The sequence below is a fragment of the Rhea pennata genome, chromosome 2 (genome assembly GCF_028389875.1).
Source record: "Rhea pennata isolate bPtePen1 chromosome 2, bPtePen1.pri, whole genome shotgun sequence".
In the NCBI taxonomy this organism is placed as follows: Eukaryota; Metazoa; Chordata; class Aves; order Rheiformes; family Rheidae; genus Rhea; species Rhea pennata.
In genome coordinates, this window is record NC_084664.1 from 123,117,482 (window position 1) to 123,138,550 (window position 21,069).

The window sequence follows — 21,069 nt, forward strand, 5'->3', positions numbered from 1 at the left end:
TTTAGAAAGCTTGGTAATCTGGAAGTGTTCCAAACTATTGTTCCAGACAGCAGTTAGATATTTGGGTGGATCATGTAAAAACAGTGAAATGGCTGAGAAAGCATGTAAAATGTTTGTTTTAAGTAATATTACATCAATGAAACAGACATCTGCAGTACTGGATTTGATTTTAAACTTTCTTTTTTTTTAAAGTTAACATTGTGCTATTTTTTTCCTAATGTTGATTTTTTTGAGGAGGTAATATGCTATTTCTAAAGTACGTTGTTTTCCTCCTTCTGTTTAAATGTTCATTTTTCTTTCTCGAGTATTTCTTTAAAGTCAGATTTACAATAGGCGAGATCTTAAGGGGTTAGGAGGTACTGAACACCTGTCATTCAGTATTGTTGTTACTGTTTGTTTTTGTAACCGAACTGTAAGAGCCAATATCTGTAATATCTATTTTGATTTTCATTCCTGATATCTCATATACAAGACTATAAAAAATGATAAATGATGGACCGCAGAGATTGTAGCCTCAGAAAAAGGTACATAATCATTCTATGGGACACATGGGACAACTTGTCCCTCATGGGACAAAAATTCTAGGGAATTCTAGGGGAAGAAGAAGTTCTAGGGACTTCATCCTCCATCCTGAATTTGTGCCTAGCTCTGGAGAGTTCAATGCAGGAGTCTCTCTCCTCTTGGAGTTAGCTGTCAGTGTGGATGAAGTGCCCTTGGGCTGGAAGTCAGGGTCTGACCAGACTCAATAGCCCCACATAGGAAGGGTAGAGTTGATTACTCAGATGAGCAATAAATACATCTGTTTCTGCCTATATTTATAAATTTGCTTATTGTAGATGTAACTGTAGATATCTACACTTTCTCTCTAAAGCAATGGTATGGAGCACCATGTGGTTTGCTGTCTGTAAGCTCCAGAGCAGTCTTTGGCTTTGTTTTCCTCCAGCAGCAAAGAAATTTAGTGCTCTTGTGACTCAGATGTTACCCGTTACACTCCTTTGCACTGTGCAGAACAAGCAAGGTCAAAATTTGGGGCCTTGTCCTTGTGTACTTAACTCATTCAAGTTCTGTTAGCATCAGTGGAATTACTTAGCTTAATATAGATGACAACATCAAGCTTTGCCCCCTAGTTTTTACTACTCTAATGTAAAATTAATAGCAGCACTCTTTATTCATGCCTAACAGTGTAACCAGATAGTTTATGAAATTTTGTTGGGCCTTTTGGAATGGCATAAGCTGATGTTCTCTCTGAAACCAGTATTAAGTTAAAAACCAAATGTGTGAGTAAATCGATTAAGAGATTCACTTGTAAGCAGTTTGCTGGGTCAGCAGTGTGGAAGTTCGATTTTTTGCTGTGTGGTTGAAGATGAAGATACTAATTACTAGTAATATTTTTGAGTCTTCTCCTTGCAGAAGACATTTTGTTTAAAAATATTACTTGTATTACTGGGATTAGATGAATCCTTTATAGGAAACTAGAGATTAATTCTCTTCTTTGGATTTATTCTACATTATGAAATGACTTGAATATGCACTGCAATGAACTAAGCATTGAACTAGGCAATTTCTTGTGGAATAGTTAAATCAATTAACAAACAGGTTTATCATTCCTAAAATGAAATGCCATATAGCTCAGGTCCACAAATGTTATTTTCAGGTACATACTGAAAGATTAAAATGAGCTATTAATATGATATTAAACATTTTCAAGATTACTTTTCGATTTATTAGTCGTAAGAAAGTGGTTTTCCTCTTTTATCAGCAAAATGGGTACTCAAGTTTCAAACAAATACTTCATTTTATAGGAAAACTAACAAAATTCAGTTTCAGTTCTGCATCAGCAAAGCTGCTTAAGTATGTATCCCTGTGTACAAGTGAGTTGAGAGTCAAGATATTCTCTAAAAATATATTTAAAATTTTGAAATGCAGACAAATTATTGCTAACACATTAGTAGAAGTATTAAGTTTTCTGCAATTCATGTGAATAAATTCAGATTTTTTTGATATTTCTGTAGCTCCTTTTGATGTTAGTCATGAACGAAGAAAGCGTTTATGTTGTCCAAAGCAAGTAGCTATTTGCAAGCTATAGAATGCCATGTATATAGTCAAATACAAAAAAATCTCTTCATTGGAAAACAGACAGTCAAATAAGAATCACCAGTACAGTAATGATATGACTGCAGGACAGTTTAAGAATTTTTAAGCACAGGCTGCTGTTGAATTCAGAAAACATTTTAAGCTAGCAAATGGCAGTATTGCTACTGCAAGAAGCAGTCCTGCCCTCCTCCTGCCTCCCAACTGCTCGTTCTCATAAGTGTCTCTGCATGGTCCTACAGGTGCCTGTGCTGGCACAAGAAACAGAGCAGCTGGGGAGTATAAACAACAGCTGTAGGTGGGAGAGAAAAGAACTACTTCTTATGGTGATAGTGCTGACATAGGCTAGTTTAAATTATTTGTCAAACAACAGCCTGAATTGTTGTATCACGTATGAGGCAGAAGATTGTAGCTAAATATTGTGCTACTAATTGGAAATAACAACAGTTCCTTATGGATAATAGATCTACAGACCTTAATTGTTTGTATTGTGTACTCCATGCATACCACGGTTTTAAAGTTCAGGTTTATAGCTTGGGAAGAGTGGGAAAGAGGAAGTAGAGGGGCGTTTCGAACCTGCTTTATTGCTTAAACAGATTATGCAATTTGATTTACAGTTTCTATAAAGAATGAAGAAACTTTGATTTAAAATACTTGTATTTTTCAGATAAAAAGTATTTTAACGAGAATTGTCTAACTGTTAAACCCATGCTAGGGTAATGAGGATGGTCTTTGCTTTTATTTTCAGCACCAAAGGGAATCCTCCATCTCTCCCCTGATGTTTACCAAGAGATGGAAGCAAGCCGCAACAAAGCAGCCCCTGGTACCACTGTAAGCTATTTGTCCTCCAAAGAAATGAGCCAGACTTCTAGCTCTTTCTTCAGCATATCTCCTACAACAAATAGCACAGCTACAATTGCCAGGGAACTTCTCATGAATGGAACATCCCCAACTGCTGAAGCCATAGGTCTAAAAGGAATATCTCCTGCTTCCCCCTGTTCTGCAGTGCAGCCTTCAAAACAGCTGGAATATTTGGCAAGGATTCAAGGCTTTCAGGTATGGGAAGGGGAAAATGAAGCTCTTCAGCCAGAATCATAGCATTGCCATCAAGGTTTCAATCTTGCCCTCTTGAATGTGGGCGTGCATGTAACTTATCTTGTAAAATTAGCTGGTGTCCAAGGCAGTTTCGGGGTTCAGGGGATATAACCCTGCCCCAATATACATGTCCCTCCTTCTCTTTTTTGTTCCTTCCTTCCATTCACTTTACTACAGGTCATCTTTCTCTCCTTTGTTTATTTTCCTTAAGTAGTTACAGGCTTAAACGATGCTTTTTATTTGCACTTCTTTGAGTATCTTCACCTCTTGGCATTAGAAGCTTTACATACTGCTCTGATGTTGGTTTCTCTCCTACAGTCTGATCCAGACAATGCTGATGCAGTAACTTAGTGTTCGTCATCTTCTGGGTCAGGTTGTTAAAACTGTTATTCAAGTTCCCATCCTGCACCTGCCGGTTGTAACCGGTAGAACAAAGTTGTTGTCAGAAGGTGTGACCTGAGAGCACTCTTGGTGTTAGAGCAATGTAGAATGTTCTCAATATCACACTCAATCCTAGCGAATGTAAGATGTACCAAGCTGAATCAGCATATTAGTCCATCATCACTGATAACCTATATTTAGCACTGGCAAAACCATACATTTCATATGACAGTGAAAGCCTCTGTAATACGTTCAATCATTTCTGCAGTCTAGAAGATGGGAAAAGGAAGCTTCTTCCTGATCACCTTTAGAAAATCACATGCATAATTACATGAGCGTATATATGTATGAGTATATATGCTCATTTTATTGTGTTGCACCACTGGAGAATAGGACCAGCTGTGTAGAAATATTCTTTTTCCTGTCTTAGAGTCTTTTTCTTCCTTTCCAAAGTTGTGAATTTGTTTCATATGAAAACTTGGCTTCATATGTTTTAGCATATGTAATTTGATCATGTAACCAAATTATGGAAATGGGAGGTCTCTGTTAGAATTTTTGCATGCCTGGTAATGACTTTTTTCATCAAAGCCCATGTAATTTACAAAGTATGCAGTTTGTTGGAAGTGATTTAAAAGAGGCTGCTAAAATTTGAGAAATAGTGCCAGGTATTTTGTTGGCATAAGCAGCGTAGTTCAGTTACAGATAAGTAAGTCAGATATCACCAGTTGTGGATCTAGCCCAATGTTATTTCTCTCTAAAATGTACTTTCAGATTTCTTTCAGTCTTCATTTCTAAAATACATTGTTGTCAATTCATTAGTTTGTATTTCTCTTAATACAAGAAACAGTAAGAGTGTAAACCTTATCGCAGAAGAGTTAAGCTGCTAATAGGAATTCAGTTTCTCTAAGTTTCATTTGTTATCTGCCTACACTAGAAACAGATGAATTCTGATGAAAAGAAATTCAATCCGTGAAGTTTTCACTGCTTGCTTTCACATCTTGTCAGATTGCTTGTGTCTACTAGTAACACTTTATTTTCATAGAATCAATGCACAGTTTATGTTATTGTTTTGATTCCTACTTGCCTACAGTATGTGGTTACTGTAAAATGCTTAGTTGTGTTTGTCCTGTTTTTTTCATGCTTTGATTCTAGATGCTTATGTAGAAATTGTTTTTAAAGGGTCTTACCTCGAGCCAAAAATATAATCCGTTTCACTCATAAACTAGACTACTACTTTTTACTTGGCCCTGATACAATACAACAAGTTTGATAGAGAATTTCTATTATTAACATATATCCTCTCTGTATTTGACTGATGGTTTTACATCATATTAGCATGCTTTTTAACACCTCACTTGAATAAGTCTGGTATTGATGTGAAATTCTGCCACTGCTGGATTGCTGAGCTGAGGTGGAGCAGTGAACAGAATCTCTGTGGGAAATGGCTTAGTGGCCTGTCAGGTGCATATCACAGGTCTCTTCACCATTTCAGTGTAGAAAGCTCTTTGTGTTTAAGAGTTTGAAAGCCTATTTCTTTACAGGTTAATTCTCTCAGGCATATTTACTAAGTAGAAAACTACTGCATTTACAAACAGGTAGTTTGTTTCATGTTGACCCAAAATGATTTTTAAATTGTTAGCATGTATTTGTATTCTGGTCCAGATGATAACCATAGTTTTGTCTTTCATTGAAGAACGTATACATTCTGTTCTGTTACAATGTATTTTTGAATTTTTTAAAAAATCAATAAATACGCATATGCTGTTTCATTTGTAAATGTAAAAAATGTTATTTGCTTATTTGAATGTTTCTTTGAACTTCTTTAGCTGCAGAGGACATGTCAAAAATGTGACTATTTAATTTAAATTCTTCTGAACCATTTGTATATGATCTCAGTCATGTTCTGTTGTAAGCCCTTAATATTAAGAGTTATTGGGACCAATGTATGGAAAAATACTAAAAAGAAAAAAATGCATTCTACGTCTTATGGCTTATTATTCTAAAGGCGTTTCTAATTGATAAGCAGCAGCTCAGTGTCACTGAAAAAACAGGTGTTTTGCTTGGATGCTTTCAAGGCTCAGGCTTCAAATTACCAGTGATAATTAAACCAAAATACTTCACAAGCAAGCCTTTACAAAGTCTGAATAAAGCATTTTTAGTGCTTGCTTCATATTTATGGATACAATCTACCAGTTAATTATTTTGCAGACTTTCCCGGAGATTGTTTAAAGGAAGATTCAGCTTTGGTTAAAATTGTTGTTTTTAAGTGACTGTGGTATTTTAGTCATTGTTCTGTAACTAGATTAGGAAAGTTATAGTTACATTTGCTGACAATTTAAGTGCAGTAAATTATTCATAGAGTTTGTTTAAACTAAAGCATTTAGAGAAACTGTTTACACATGAATAATTTGAGCCTCCAGTCTTTACTGAAGCAAAACACAAGTTGCAGGTAGTTATAGTCCAGTAGGAAATTCCCCTGGGAGTTTCCATGAAGTAAAGACTGTAAAATTTAAGAGGCTATTGCTGAGAGACCAAAGTCACTGTGCATGGATGGAGTCCTAATGGGTCACAGTGGTGTTAGTATTACATTTGGCTTGCTGTATTGGCAGGACTTAGATATCTTTAACTTTTTCTCTGTAGTGGCTACATAATAAAAGCTCACACAGGATACAGTTTCTATTTGATGCATCCCGTTGATTGCAGTGATTACACAATTTATCTGTTATTTTTTTTCCCACATCTGTTTAGTTGATTGATTTGAATGTTTTATGTTGGGCATTTCCAAATGTTTCTCATTTTCCCAACAAGCAGTGAAGACTTATATTTCTGAGTGATTGTACATACTTGAGAAGTCCTGCTGGACACTCTACACTCAGGATTACTAGCCCATACATTTCAGCTTGTGGTTTTGAACTGTACTGAGCGATGGGCCTAAACCAAATCTCTGCACCTGTATTCAGGGCTGACATTGAGGCCAAACCTTTCCCTACAGTGACTTTAAGCAACACCAAGAATCCTGCTTTGTTGAAGCTTGGATTTGGAAATCAGTCTTGGAGTGCTTGCATCTTATCACTGAGATATGTTCTTGAGTTTCAGGTAAATTGTAATCTCAGTGAATTTCAAGTAAATATCCATAGTTTTTGTGTAATCTATATGTAATTGCAAATTCCGTGGAGCAGGACCCACAGATCAAAATTTAAAAAGCACCTGAATACCATTTTAAAAAACAACATAGGCGCTATGGATGCCAATGGCAAGTTTTTTGAAGTTGTAAAAATATCTAAAAATCCAGGTAGATGCTTCCTGGGATTTTCACAAAAGCTACATAAATTAGGTACCTGACTTCCAGTTAAATCATAACGTGGGGCATTCAACAGAGTGCTTTGCATGTTGAAGCTGTGGTCCCTCTTGTGCCACCCTGTGAACATGTTGCTGGAGGTTATTAATGCATTGGAGATTTCTGTCCTACGCTGTGCTGCCTGTCACAGACATGCTTAAGTCTCTTGAGACTTTCTCACAAATTCCAAGTTGGCCTTCCAGTGTGATTAAAATGTTACTTTCCTTGTTGTCTACTCTGCTCTTCTGTTGAAGGCTGTAGGCACTCTGGCAGGAAGAGCAAAAGGTGCCAGTCTGTCTTTTTATTAGCCCCTGGAAGCTCAGACTTGGCGTGGTATTTGAAAGCCATCAGGTCTAGTTTATGCTGGGCTGTGAGCTGTAGTGAGTGAGGCTCCAATTCATGGTGCCTCTTTAGACATAGCTGAAGCTGCTGAGGAGTTTAGTACCACAGAACTGTCATTTGGCTCCTAAGGTAGAGGACTGCCACCTTCTCCACCATCCACACTAAATTTACACAGGATTATGGATCAGAACCTTGCTTTTATCCCAGTCTTTTTGTGTTTGTCCAGCATTAAGCTTACTGTTAGCACCTGTTAACAGTGTTAAAGAATGTTAAACTGTCTCTGGTATTTTCAGTTTGGAAAAATTTAGGCCTGAAATCCTTGTTCAAGCAAATCTCTTAGAGGTGAGCATAACAGTAAGATCTGAGTTCAGTGGGAATTTCTAATATCAAAGGAAGAAGCAAAGGATTCAGAATTAAGCCAGAAGAAAATAATTGGGATATAAATTGTATTCACTCCTTTTATATATACGTGTGTGTGTGTGTATATTCATATATATATATATAAAAAAATATATATATAAATAAAACTCTTTAAAACTTGATGCAGGTACCTTTAACTTCCATCACTAGCATTTTATTTCCAAGTATGACAACTTATGGATGAAATAACAATTTCAATTCAAAAGTTCTTTTCAAAAGCAGGCCATAATTAAGAAAAATTGCTTACTTGGTTAAATTAAAATTCATTGCACTTCAGTGGATGGAAGCAGCTTCCCTTTCATGAGTTCTTATTAGTTAAATGACCCAGTGAAATTTGCATATTGAGTTTGGCAGAGCTCCCTGGGAGTGTTAACATTAGCTATTTCACTCCTCCTTTCTCAACTCTGAAGCTGCTTTTTACCTCAGTAAAAGCAACACCTTATCCTTTTTTTGGTAAAACTTTTTCCCTTCCCATGGCAAGCAGTTTTTTTTTTCCCCCATTGAAGTTTCATCAGTCTTTGCACATAGATGCAAAGATATAAATATATGGGCAACAGGATTGTCCTTTGAAATTTCCCATAAACCTGTCACATTCATAAAAACAGCCATGTTAAAATAAGGAGGAGAAGACCACAGCAAGATGTTAGCCAGCCTTTTAAACTCTTGAAGAACAAGAATCTCTGAATTAGCTTTGAAAATTGCAAGAATTTAGTGGTATTGGTTGCAGGATTAGGGACAAAAACAAGCAGAAAGAAACTCTGAGCGTTCTCCATCGACCCCAGAATCAAATAGCTTCGAGAAAAAGAAGTGCTAATGTTTTTTGAGTGTTCTAGTGAATGAAGATAGGGTGAAAGCACACTGAAAATGTTCAGTATTTTACTGCATTCTCAACAGAATCCTCCTGCTGAGTAGACAGTAGCAATAAGGAAAAGAGGTGAATAAGAATGTTATGATGAAGGTAAAAGCTCACAATGTAGAGCTTTGAAGCAGCACATTTAAGTGAGGCTTTCGTGGTTTCCCAGGAAATCAGTGGACATTTGCTGTCTCTGTGTTTCTGATGGAACGTAGAGTACCTGCCTTCCCATCCCAAATGTACTGTTTCCACTTTTACAATAGGCCTCCTCCTTTTTTTTGTTGTTTTCATTTCCATTTCTCACTCAAGATAGAAAGCAGCTACTTCTCTTTGCTTCTTTCACCTTTTCTCGTGACTCACTGCTGTGGGTAAAGTGATGTCCCACTGTGCCATTCACCTCCACTGTTCTGCAGTGGTTATTTACTAATCTTACCTTGCACAAGTTATAGTTAGAAGTTTAATCATTTTGTGGTGATTGTATTCAACTGGTTATTTATTCAAGAGTGAAATGGAGCTGAGTTGTATTAGACTGAAAACCTTCCCAAACTGTCTCCTTTGAATCTTGAATAGCTGGCGTGATTTTTCCTCAGAGATTCTCCAGAATCACTTTTGAGAAAATAACTAAAATTTTACTGTATTTTGGGGGAGAGGTTCAGTATGGTGAACCTATAGATTGAATATAATTTTAATTATATCATTAGCTGTCAGGGAAAGTATATTTTCAAAGTTTCCTAGAGGTGAATGAATTAAAAGATGTTTTTTGGCAAGTCTCCAGCTAAAGCCGATCATGGAAAGCATAGCAAGTCCTAAAAACTAGAATGTTTTTAGGTATGGTACTGTTCTGTCCTTGGATCTTTTAGCTGCAGAAACATTTGCAGCCATTCTCAGCTTGGGATTGGAATCCCAACAAATGTTCTAATAATGGGGAGTACAAAAGTCTTATCCCTAGTTCAAATGAAAAAAACATAGACAGTTAGAGGAAGCTTTTGAAATTATAGCATCGGTCTTTCTGGCATCTTTAATGTAAAATGGATTAATGCACTTTCAGTAAAGGATTTTTAAACAAATGTTTCTGTGAAGAAGGTCATATTTCCCAAAATAAGGACAAATTGTGATATTAAAAAATGAAAAAGTTTGTAAAGCAACTCTGTTAAGAGAATAGTTTTGAAATAAGGCTGTTAAAGCAAATTTTACTTTAGCCACAGTGCAGGTCAAAAAAAGCTATAATTCTGTATGTAACAGAGCATCTGGTCTCTTACTGAAGCCATTGGAGACTGCTTAACAAGCAGGATTGACCAGACTGCAAATATTTGTGAGATTGTTCTAAAATAGTAGAATTCATTTAGGTCCCAGAAGGAGCTATGATCGGTGATTTACTTTAATGTTAACACTGAACAGTGGATAGAAGGTCAGTGGGAATTAGTGACGTTTATATACATATATATATATATATATATAAGTATTCGTGAAACACCTTGGAGAAGCTATAGAGTGACTGCATTGTCCTGTCTTACAACTATCTTCTTCCACAGAACACACTGCAATCGAGTTTTGGTTCCATTCCCAGTACCTTGGATCTTAGTCAAGTTTATGAGCTGTGTATTTGCTCGTTGGGTAGATCAGTTTCTGCAAAACAACGTGTGGAATGATGTTGTGCTCTGTCATGACTGAAAGTGTTGAAATCTGTTCTTTTACAGAAAGGATATCTTCCTGTGTGTTCATACTATGCCATACTTAATGGCCAATAAAATAATCTCAATGGCAATATTTGTCCATTACCAACAGAGTAATATTTGGGGTGGGGTTTTTTTTGTTAATATGAAATTGGCAGTTTCACCAAATACTGAGCAGTTACCTGATGTTCAAATTATTATAGGCTGTCCAAATTTAACTAACATTTTTACTTCTCTTCTATACAACTGGGCAGAAATCATGAAGTGAAAATTCTTTTATCCATATGAACCTACTGTTTTTGTGCTCTGAAGAAAACTTATTCTACTGTAGCAGATTATTTTTCCACAAAACTTCCACATTTGTTGAAGACAACTGTTATTCTTGTCATAGCAGTAGCACAGATTGACAGAGAAGGAAGCTTTCTCTAAGCAGCAGATCAGTCAGGATTTTATTGATAAGTGTGTTGATATCTAATTACACAACACCAGGAGATATTATCTCCTATTAATGGAAAGTCCTTGCTTGTCTCTCAGAATCTTGTGTCTTGCTACACTGAAAATCATCTTGAAATCAAATGGGTATGTAACATAGGTAATGGCTTCAAGGCCAAAGCCTAAATTATACTTGACTAGCCAAAAAAAAAAAATGTTGGGAGTGTGGAATATATAGAGAGATAAAACAGAACAAGCTGATAGCAAGAATTGTTGAGAGAACTTCATGTGAAAATCAAAGCACCTGGACTTCATTGCATTCTATCCTACAGGTTTTTTTAATCGACTGAACTTCAGAAAGGAGATGGACAGTACCAGAGTAGATCTACAAGAAGTGATTATATTAATTTCCATTTATTTCAGGAGGCCATCTAGGCCTATTTTTGTCCTCAAAGGAAGTCAAAATAGAGGTAGCAATTCTGCAGAAGGTAACCAAAAGGATCATTCTCCTATCAGTTTCTTTAAAGAAGGAAATGCAAGTTGGGGAAACCTGGCATATTCACGGAATGTAGTGTAATATTTGCTATGGGAAAAATGTTTCTAAATTAATTTAAGTGCATGTAGAATTAGAGAAACAAACACAAGTCTAGCTGCAATGGGCAGTAAATTTTCTGAAACAAGGCTGTGGTCTGCAAGTGCCTGGCTTCTGGCCAGGTATCTGTCTAAACTAGTTTTTTTCTCTTCTGGTCATTGTTCCCTCTCTGTCTCTTGGCAGAGGAAAGCCCTGTGCCAAGGGCTATTGAAAATTCCAGGTGCATCTTTTTGTTTCAGTTTCTAGAAGGAAAGAAGGTAAATGGAGAAAAGCAAGATAAAAGGCATTGCACGTGAGCATGCAGTGGTCACATTGCTGCTGTGGTCGGTATTTGACCTGGGCAACAGTTTAGCTTTTGTCTTCAGCATCTTGCAAGCAGCAGTTGAAACCCTCCCACATATCCCTGCACATAACTTGGTCCATGAAAAAATGTGAATTATGTTTTCATAACCAATTTTGGGATTTAGGAGTTTTATACATCTATAGGAAGTTAAAAAGCCATCAAGATCTCTCAAAATATTGTAGCCAGCACTAAACACACCAGGCCTCGCCCCCTGCCAGAATCTTTTAAAATAAATCCTAACGTGACTTGATAAGTTAGCTGCAGACCTTGACTTGGAAGAAAGCCAAAAATTTGAATGACTGGAAGTTTCAGTGAGCAAAAATGTGAAAGTGTGATGCTGTAGAGTGTGGCTTAGTTTTAGTTGTAATAAGGGAACTCAGCTCTGACGCAATTTTTTTTTTTTTAAGAGATGCAACAAGAAAAGCTTAAGAAGAAAGCAGACGGCAGAGTTATGGTTTACTTCCCCTGCTGCACCAGGAGACTAGGCTCTCAGAGAACAAGGGTTTTATTTTAGCTCTCATCTCATTGAGTCTCATTCAGAACTGGGGCACAAAGAAGCAGTATATTTTCAGAAATTGAATGATTTTTTATTGTTTATACACTTTATAAAGAATTGTGATTCTTTATGTGTGATGTCCTATATCTAAGTTAATGCACAAAAGCAGTGTCTGTACAATCACTAGATTTTTCAGCAAATTCAGGCAGCTGGTTTTGTGTTTGTGGTTTCAGAGTGATGCTCTTCTGGGCTCATTAATGTGATATTTTCCATTTGGGGCTTTCACTTGCAGTTTTAAAACAGAGAATAGTTAACACATCCTTAATTCTGCACTTAAATGAGAAAGAATGTACAAGAAAACCTACTCCCATTGATACTGTTGCTAAAATACTATTTTAAACTTAAATGCTTTTCTCTCTCCACACTGACCAAATTCCTCTCTCAAATGAGGCAGTTGTCAGTGATAACTGAGGCGCTTGCTCCTCCAGAACAAGCTCTTTCTCTGCATACTTTCTTCACTGAACACAAACTCTCTCATCTCCGTCATTTTTTTAGGCCATATGATGAAAACAGAAGATTGCAGGGATTTCTGTGCATGCAGTTGTCTTTTCTGTATTTACTTTGATTGTAAAATAGAAATCTAATTTTGACTCCTCTCCCTGAAGATATACTAGTCATATGAATAGTTGCATTTAATTACAACAGATAAGTTGTTTCTGCTAAAGCCACGTCAGGTGTAAATTACATTACTTTATAATACTTTGCAGTGTTTTCACTTATGAATAATTTGTTTGTTATTTTTCTTACAGCTTCCTATTGTTCTTAGGTATTTCTTACTCATCGGTTTCAGTCTTTCTTAGGAGATTGTATTCAGTAACTCACTGCAGTAAAATTACCCTGTCTGTAGGTACGTGTGTGTTTTGGTTACAGGATACAAGAAGTGAACAGAGTAGCATAGTGCTTTTCAATGTATATATGTATTTTTTAATAGAAAGCCATGCCCCATCTCGTGATTTCAGGTTCCCTGATCAGACAAGCAGTTTTCTTTAGCTTAAGAAGTTTAACAGATGGAAGATAAACAGTAGGTACCTTGGTGTCCCAGTGCTGCTGCTTGCTACTGCAGCAGCAGTGGCATTAGCTGATTTTCTCTCAGTTAGAGCCAGGCATCACAGTGGTGACTAGCTCCAGGGGAAGGACAGAGGTGGGTGTCCCTTACTTCACTGAGCGCAGCACATGCCCAGACTTTCCAGATCATCTGCATCACTGAAAGCAAGAGATCTGAATTCAGAGGCTATATAAATAACATAAAACAAATTATGTACATGCATCTTTGGCTCAGATAAGCTTCCTTTGCATTTAACAGATATTTTATGTGTTCCCTTTATGAACTGTATCAAATAAACCTTTTCAGACTTATTCATACGTTACATGTTTTTATAGATGGCAACTGTCTGCCTTATTATAATCAAGAACATAAATAACTAGTGCACAGACCTATGACAGTGTCTTTAGTCTGCTTACTGTCATCTACTTAGGGTACAGCAATGGTTTATTTCTGAGTCAAAAACCTTGGTTTGTGTGTTTTAATGGAGATTTAAGGCTATGATACCACTGGCATTCGAACTCTGTAAGCGAAGAGCACGTTAGCATAGCTCAGGATTTACTGCTGAACTGTCAGTCTTTTTGCTGCCCAGTGTCTTTAGCAGTAGCTACAATGGAGGCTTTGCTCACTGCTGGGAAGCAGACACCGCGATTAATGAACCTGAGGCGTACTAATCAAACGTATGTTTTCTTGACACAATGATTGTGTTATATATCACATATGAATGTACAGGCCTTTATCTTTCCTTAATGATCTAGCAAGGGGTCTTTTTAAAATGTGGGTGTTTTTCATGCGCTCCTTAGATTCGTTCCACAGGGGGTGACCATTAAAAACATCTGACGGGCATGCAGTTAGCCAGCTCCCTGCTGAGATTAGTAAAATACTATATTTAGTAATCGCACTACATCAAGGAACTCCAGCATTGCAGGAAACAGTTTGATTCAACGCTTTTTTTCTGATTTTTTTTTATTTTATTTTATGTCTTATTTTTTCATCTGGGACATTTTTTTTTTCATCTTGGTCTTCTTTTGTATCTTCAACTTTTCATAAAAGACTTTCTTCATACTATAGGATTTCCCCTAATTTTGTTTTCTTTGTTTTGTCTCTAGTCCTGCTCCGTTTCTCACAAATAAAATCTGTGGAATTGTAAAACAGATACTAAGAATGCCAAGCGTATTTTGAATTTCTAATATGCTACTCCATGTTTTAAAAGACTAATTATTATTTGTTGGAAAATCTCTATAGATAATACCAGGATCTACACTTTTAAGTACTAAAATAACATATTGTGTGGAGTCCTAGAATTTACTTTGAGAAAATGATTTGAAATTACCAAGTATATTTAAATTATTTTATCATCAGGCATATTTCTTCACTGGTATATAGGCATAAAACAGAGTCTTGGCACAAACAGGATTTTTAGGTTTTCTTTAGCAGATCACATGACTCCTGGGAGATAAGTAACAGAAATAGTAAAAGATAAATATGGAAAAGAGAATTATTTCACCAAGAAGTTGAAGGAGGAAAATGCTTCATGAGGCCATTGCCTAAGTCAAAGCTACTTACTTTAACATTTGATTTTTGAGTCACATTCTAGTTGTTTGGCAGCTGTAAATCCAGAGCAACCTATGTAGAATCTTTGAAATTATTCTGAAAATTCTGGAGAATGTTTGGTGCTTTCATTTTAAGGGGCAGACTTAAAGGAATACCAGCCTTTGTTCTAGCAGAATAGTCCTGGCTTGTCAATCCAGAAGATTTGTGCACTGCTGAACATAATGGCATTTTATTACCTAGTTTATTTCTGTCTAGCATTCTAAGACTCCTGCTGATGCTTTGACTCAGAGTAGTTTTTGGTTTAGAAACACGAACTCCAGTGTCACAGATGACTTCTTTCTTTTAGTAATTCATATTTTTTTTTTAAGTTAATAAATGTTCAAGAAAGGAAGTGTTTGGCCAGACAGAATTTGTGTTTCAAACTGTGAACATCTAAGCAGCAGTGTGTGAAAATACTAGCCTTTATTTTTGCTCACTTCAGTCTCTCAGTAATACATAGTTAGCTTGTTTCAAACAGTAGTTTAGTATCTCACAGTTAAGCTTAATTGTTATGCATTAGTATAGCAGGTCTCTCCTCTTCCTGAGTTGTAAGTCAGTAAAACATAGCTCCCACTTTGCATGCAAAAGGATGGATGTTTAAATTCAGGAATGCCTGCTGAAGACCAGGAGACTACTCCTAGCTTGGAGTTCTGCAAGAGTATACTTGCAGAATAATATATGGCCCTTATAGACTATGGCCTTTATCTGAAATTGCATAGTGACTCAGTGTTTTAAGCTAGTTTCTTGCAAAAGAAATCCTGCAATGTTTTTGCAGTTTCTATCAGCATATTTAAGCATAGTGAAGGATCTTATAATAAAGCTAGATTCAAGAAGCATGTACTTACATAACTACAAGAGAAATGAGAAAATTTCTACTTTTAGAACAGCATGATGGTAGAAATAGCCCCAACTGTAATTTCTTATGCGATTTTATCCAGTGCAATTTAGTTTTTCCTTTATGAAAAAAACATATAAGATTGAGAATTTTGACTATGCCATTCCATGTGCAGTTGTAACATTGCAAACATTCATTTTATGTCTTTCTTTATGTGACGCTATAAATGTACTTCAAAATATTTACATCTCTTCAGTAATGTAAAATATTACAAACAAGGGCCAAATTTTGACATAGTTGTAAAATGGATTCAGACCATCACATACATTTCAATATACATATGCCGGTTAGTAGTATCCCTGCATGCATAGTCATACCATACAACTTATTTTATTCCAGCCTGAAGTAATCTCTTAAAAGGGTACATAGTTGCCAATCCTGAGAATATCTTACATAAAAGCATTCACGTATGAGTAAATCCATGGCATGCACTTGTGGAAAAAAAATATCTAAAATTATCTAAAAATTTCTCTCTTTTTTTGGTGTTTGGGATGCACTTTGCATTTTATAGACAGAGGTTTTGTGCCTTGTCTCCTCAGAACAATGGAGTGCTGTGGTTGGGATGCCTGAGCTAGTTATAAATGATTTATCTCTGATTCTAGAAGTGTGTAGTTACCCAGGAGAAAAACTAGCAGTGCGGTGTGCTTTTTTCCAATAAAGGAGCAGACTCATTTGGAATTATTGCCAGGATCTTGTTGTGGCACTGCTTGGTGCTGTGTAGACATACCTTGGAAGAGAATTACGTGTAAATCACTCATAATAGTTCGAGGCTGGATCCTTAAATTTTGCTCGGAAATTTGCACAACTTTTCCTACAGGCATCAGTACGTTCACATGGGCTTTATTTTCTAACCAAATCCTAATGCTGTTCTTTAAAGTCTGTTATATGTTATCCAAATAAAACATTCTGAATTTTAATGAGAGAAATTTCATTGCTGTTTAATCCTTAAAGTGCACTGAGCTAATTTATGAATATGCCTTAATTACAAAGAAATTAAAGCCTGAAAATTAGGCACTGCACTTGGATAGCAATTGCTTTCATAACCCATTTATTTTTACCTCCCTAATGTATGGAAAGGGAAAATGCCTGACTGCGGTTAGGCGTAAGGCCTTAACCATGGATTATAGTCCCAATGCTGCCATTCACTGCTGCCAATTCTGAGTGAATTTGGGTGAATCAGTTAACTTCAGTCCACAAGCTGCCCTTACCTGCCTGACAGAGCAGGTAAGATGAGCAGTAGCTAAGCACTCTCAACTCTTCAACTATGGACACTTAGTAACTTAAAAAAGCAAAATATTATTGCAGTTATTAATATGGCCATATAATCACTCTTGGTGCACTTGGCCAGCCTTCAGTTGCCACTCCTTGATCACAGATACTGAAGAAAGCATTTGCTCTGCCTTCATGTTTCTTGCCTTAGATGCTAATAATATCCTTAAACCAGTTTTATAGATATTCAGGTTCCTCCCATGCTTAGTCATACTAGTATGGGCATATCAACTGAAACATACTTCTCACTGAAGGCATCTGCTGCTATTCAGACTATTCAATAGCTATTAGACTACTACTATTTTTTCCGAAGTGCCTATTTTGGGTATTCTGCTTTGTTGACAGAAAACAATCTTTACATCATAGATCAAATATGAAGAAGAAAGAGAATTAAAATAGAGAAAGAGAATTAAAATAGAGAGAGCTTGAGAATGTAGCAGCTGGACTGGTTAATAACAACCCAGATTTACTGGGATATCACACACACACGTGCCAGAATGTGTAGAGCAAATCAGAATGTTTCTGTTGACTGTACAGAGAGCTGTAGCACAGAGAGATTTGATGACAGGAGAAACTTTGATTTTGTCCCCCATTCAAAGACTAGTCGTTTGCTTTTATGTCATTGTTTAATATCATTGACATAGAAAATGTTTATTTTGGTTAAACTGAAGAGCTTCAGCATGGTAAGAGATTAACTAGAGAACTATTGGCTTAAGAAACTACTAAGCAATGGTCTGTTTCCAGTAAGATGAGGCCAAAAGTGCATCAAGAAATTCCTTCAGTAGGGTTAAACCTAGAAGGAAATTAGACTTCCAGATTTATTGTATTTTCTTCTTGGATCTACAGAGGAGTCACAGATCAAATCTCCTGCTGTTACAGATTACCATGTCATGTAATACTTACTGTAGTCTTTCTTCTGGGTATCTCTTGTCCTGTCTGCTTGTAGCCCAGTGGACATTAGTGAACCATTCATATCATTCTGATGGACAACAAGCCTACAATATGCTATGCAGTTCCAAAAGCTCCATTGCTCCATTTTTTCATGTGCACTGTAAGACTTGTCTTTCCTAGGAAAGCAGCTTTTGGCCCTTGCACTATGTCTTACTCGCAGTGCAGAATCATCCGCGCATGCTTCTCTGCTCCATTTCTCCAATTCATACTCCCACAACAGATAGCAGAATATCTAGCTTGCAACCAGATACCACAGTTGTGGAGGCTTACTAAGTTCTTTTCGTAACAGTAGTCCCTGACATTTAAAGAACTTGAGTTTATATTTGCAAGCCAAATTTCATACCTTCATACCTTTTTCAATTAATCAAAGTTAAACCATTGTATATGTGAAGGGGCCTCTTGTGGTTTCTAAGTAAGTAGTATGGCTTTTCTGGCAGGGAGCCATAAGCAATTTAGTAGGCATATATTGTGAGGGTTGAGAGAGGAAGAAAGGATGGACCAGAAAGCTTTAAGAAGGGTTGAGTTAAATAAATATTTCTGTACGCAGTAAAAGGAGAAGTCTACATTCTATAACTTACATTTGACCGCAGCTAAACTGTTTTTATGTGTTGTCATTAAAGTTAATTCTGTAGCGTACCAAGACTTGTTTTTCCTTTCACTCAGCCGGCTTTGCATTGGTTTAAATTCCCAATTTACACCTGTGGCAGAGAAGAGTTAGGCAAAATGGGTGTAGTACACATGGTATGCAGTTAAGTATCATTGACATCTCTAAATCACTTCTACAGGAATAAGTCTAATATAGTTCCTTGTTCTCTTCAGAAATATTAGTATTTAATTTTGTAGCCTAAGGTTGAGGATGAGGCTTTAGATACTAACATAGATAAATAGATACTAACATAAAAGGTCTGTCTCCAGCAGAGCTGATCTCTCTTTCCATTTCTGACAGGGGTCACACAGCCAACGTAAATTACCACCGTAAGCTGAATTCCACTTCTGCTGTAGAATAAAGTGCTTGATCTGCCTGTCTGGAGACCAGGAGCTACATAGCAGATTGTAATATTTCAGGAATTCAGCATGAGTGGCAACCTCTTCTTAATAATGAAACAGTGGCAACATTTAAATTACTTTTGTCTCAACAAACTAAAATCCATCCTTTTTTTTAGGGGATTTAAGAACTATATAAAGGTGATCTCAAGGCAAGGAAAGTAATTTAAGTAGAAGCAGTATCTTCCTCTGTACTTTGTGCAAGGATCAGGTTTAACATGCACATTAGACATTAGTAGGGAATGAGTTGCTCTTAGAAAAGGATAACCTACACTTAGGCATCTCACAAAGAACGTGAATTCTTCTCTGTGTTATCTATCATTTTGAATTAATTACAAAATCAAGTTCAAATATACAACATTACATAGCAATATCAAAAAAAAAAGATTTCAATAAAAATGGCATTACAATTGAAAAACTAAAATTATTATTGCCAAGATTTTGTAGGTATGATGATTCATGTGGATGTTCTATAACTAAGCTACACAATGCTGTTAAAGATAAAATCTAGGTTGGAAACTATAACTTGAAAGTGATTCTTATAGTTGTATAAATTTAATGCCTCAAATGCAGCCCCAGAGCTCTCAGGAAGTGAAGAACATAGCACTTAAAAACTGTTCAACAAATATATCACAGAAAACTTGCCCCCAGTTCAGTACGTGATGACCTAGAGTATTTTACCCACTCCTTGTTTTATATTAAAGATGAATTCAATGTAAATGTGCAGAATTCTTCTTACAAACTTGTTGAAAAGGGACAGAGTATTGTAGCATGACTCCCTTGTGCAAACCTGGTGTTTAGCAGATTACGTATGTTATTCTGTTATAGGTACACTACAGTGATAGACAAAATGGCAAAGAGTGTATGACCTGTTTGACACTGTCTCCTGTGCAGATGACTTTCCAAGGTATCGGAAGCTCCATTGAAGCCAGCCATGACCAGGTATAATACCTTCACCCCACACTCCTATAATTTTATCAATATCTAGTAAGGCCAGAATGTCAGCAATAGTACATTTCAAATTTAGACGCATCTGTACTTTTCATATGGCATGTGCTTATCACTGGGATTTTCCTATTTTACCATAATGGGATTAGACCTAAGGAGTGGCCTGGAAATAAAACAAAACTGTATGTGGCCTTTTTCAGATTTTTAAGATGTATTAGGAAAGACCAAAGAGCTTGTTTTGGTTTTAGAGTCAGGTTTCTGTGAAGGTTTTGTTTAATTTTATGCATGTATCAGGTTTTATCTATCCACTTTTTACTGGAAGATTATGGGTAGCTGGAAAAAAAGTGAGGTGAAGACGTCATCTATCATAAGAAACTGGCAGTTGAGAGGAGAAAAGGATTGTTAATCAGGCTGTGCAAAACTCTCATTTTATTTGGCTGTTCTTAGAATGTTTAATTCAAGCTTCTGGCAGACAGCCAGGAGAAAAAAAAAAAGTCTCCTTAGTCTCCTTATTAATCACTTATCACCCAGCTGCTTCAGGTGGGAACTGAGGGGGATTTCCATGCTGGTCTTCTTGTCCTCCAGCACGCTTATGTGTAAAATCAAAACAAGACAAGACTTTGATACTCCAAAAGATTTCAAAGCCAACAAGGAAACAAGTAGAAAAAAAAATTAAACCAAACCTTGCACCTTTCAGATCTTCAGCAGGTTAGAAAAAGCGCCCTTTCTATTTGCCTTTGCAGGTCATCTTTAAATTGACTATGCTAACATCTAGCATACAGTTTTTCAGACTACATGTAAGATTCTCTTGGGAAAAAGGAAAAGTCATCTTAAGAATTATCAGAATTAGTTACTTTGGGGAAAACATTCAGATGCTCTTAGCTATATTTTAGGTTGGTGGTTTTTTGTTTAAAGTTTGTAAGAATTTAGTTATTAACATAAACTAAGCTCATCAGTTATTTACATGATAACTTGAGGATACTTCCTGTCCATAAATGTTTGGTACTTTACAGAAATGGAGACTGTGGTAAGTCAGACTGATTCGACAGCCGTATTCCATTCAATTCTCATTTCATCCAGCAACTGGTTTATACTGTTCTAAACTCTGTCAGTTTTTCTTTCAGTAAAGATCGCCTTTTAAAATGTAGTTGTATCACAAATACAATATTTAGACATTCAATGAATTTAAGGTGGTCTCTGTCATTTTGGTAA

General features: G+C 36.4%; 1 protein-coding gene across 5 annotated transcripts in view; it reads left to right on the forward strand.

Moving 5' to 3' along the window:
- The window catches only part of STAU2 (staufen double-stranded RNA binding protein 2), a 170,956-nt gene that overhangs the window by 87,978 nt on the left and 61,909 nt on the right, over nucleotides 1–21,069 (forward strand). For 4 of the 5 annotated variants that reach the window (XM_062570280.1, XM_062570276.1, XM_062570277.1 and 1 more), the window contains exons 12-13: nucleotides 2,840–3,147; nucleotides 19,738–19,851. In XM_062570280.1, the coding sequence (XP_062426264.1) occupies nucleotides 2,840–3,147; nucleotides 19,738–19,851 (422 nt within the window). The remainder of the gene's footprint in view (nucleotides 1–2,839; nucleotides 3,148–19,737; nucleotides 19,852–21,069) is intronic. The other variant, XM_062570279.1, reaches the window with a different exon arrangement.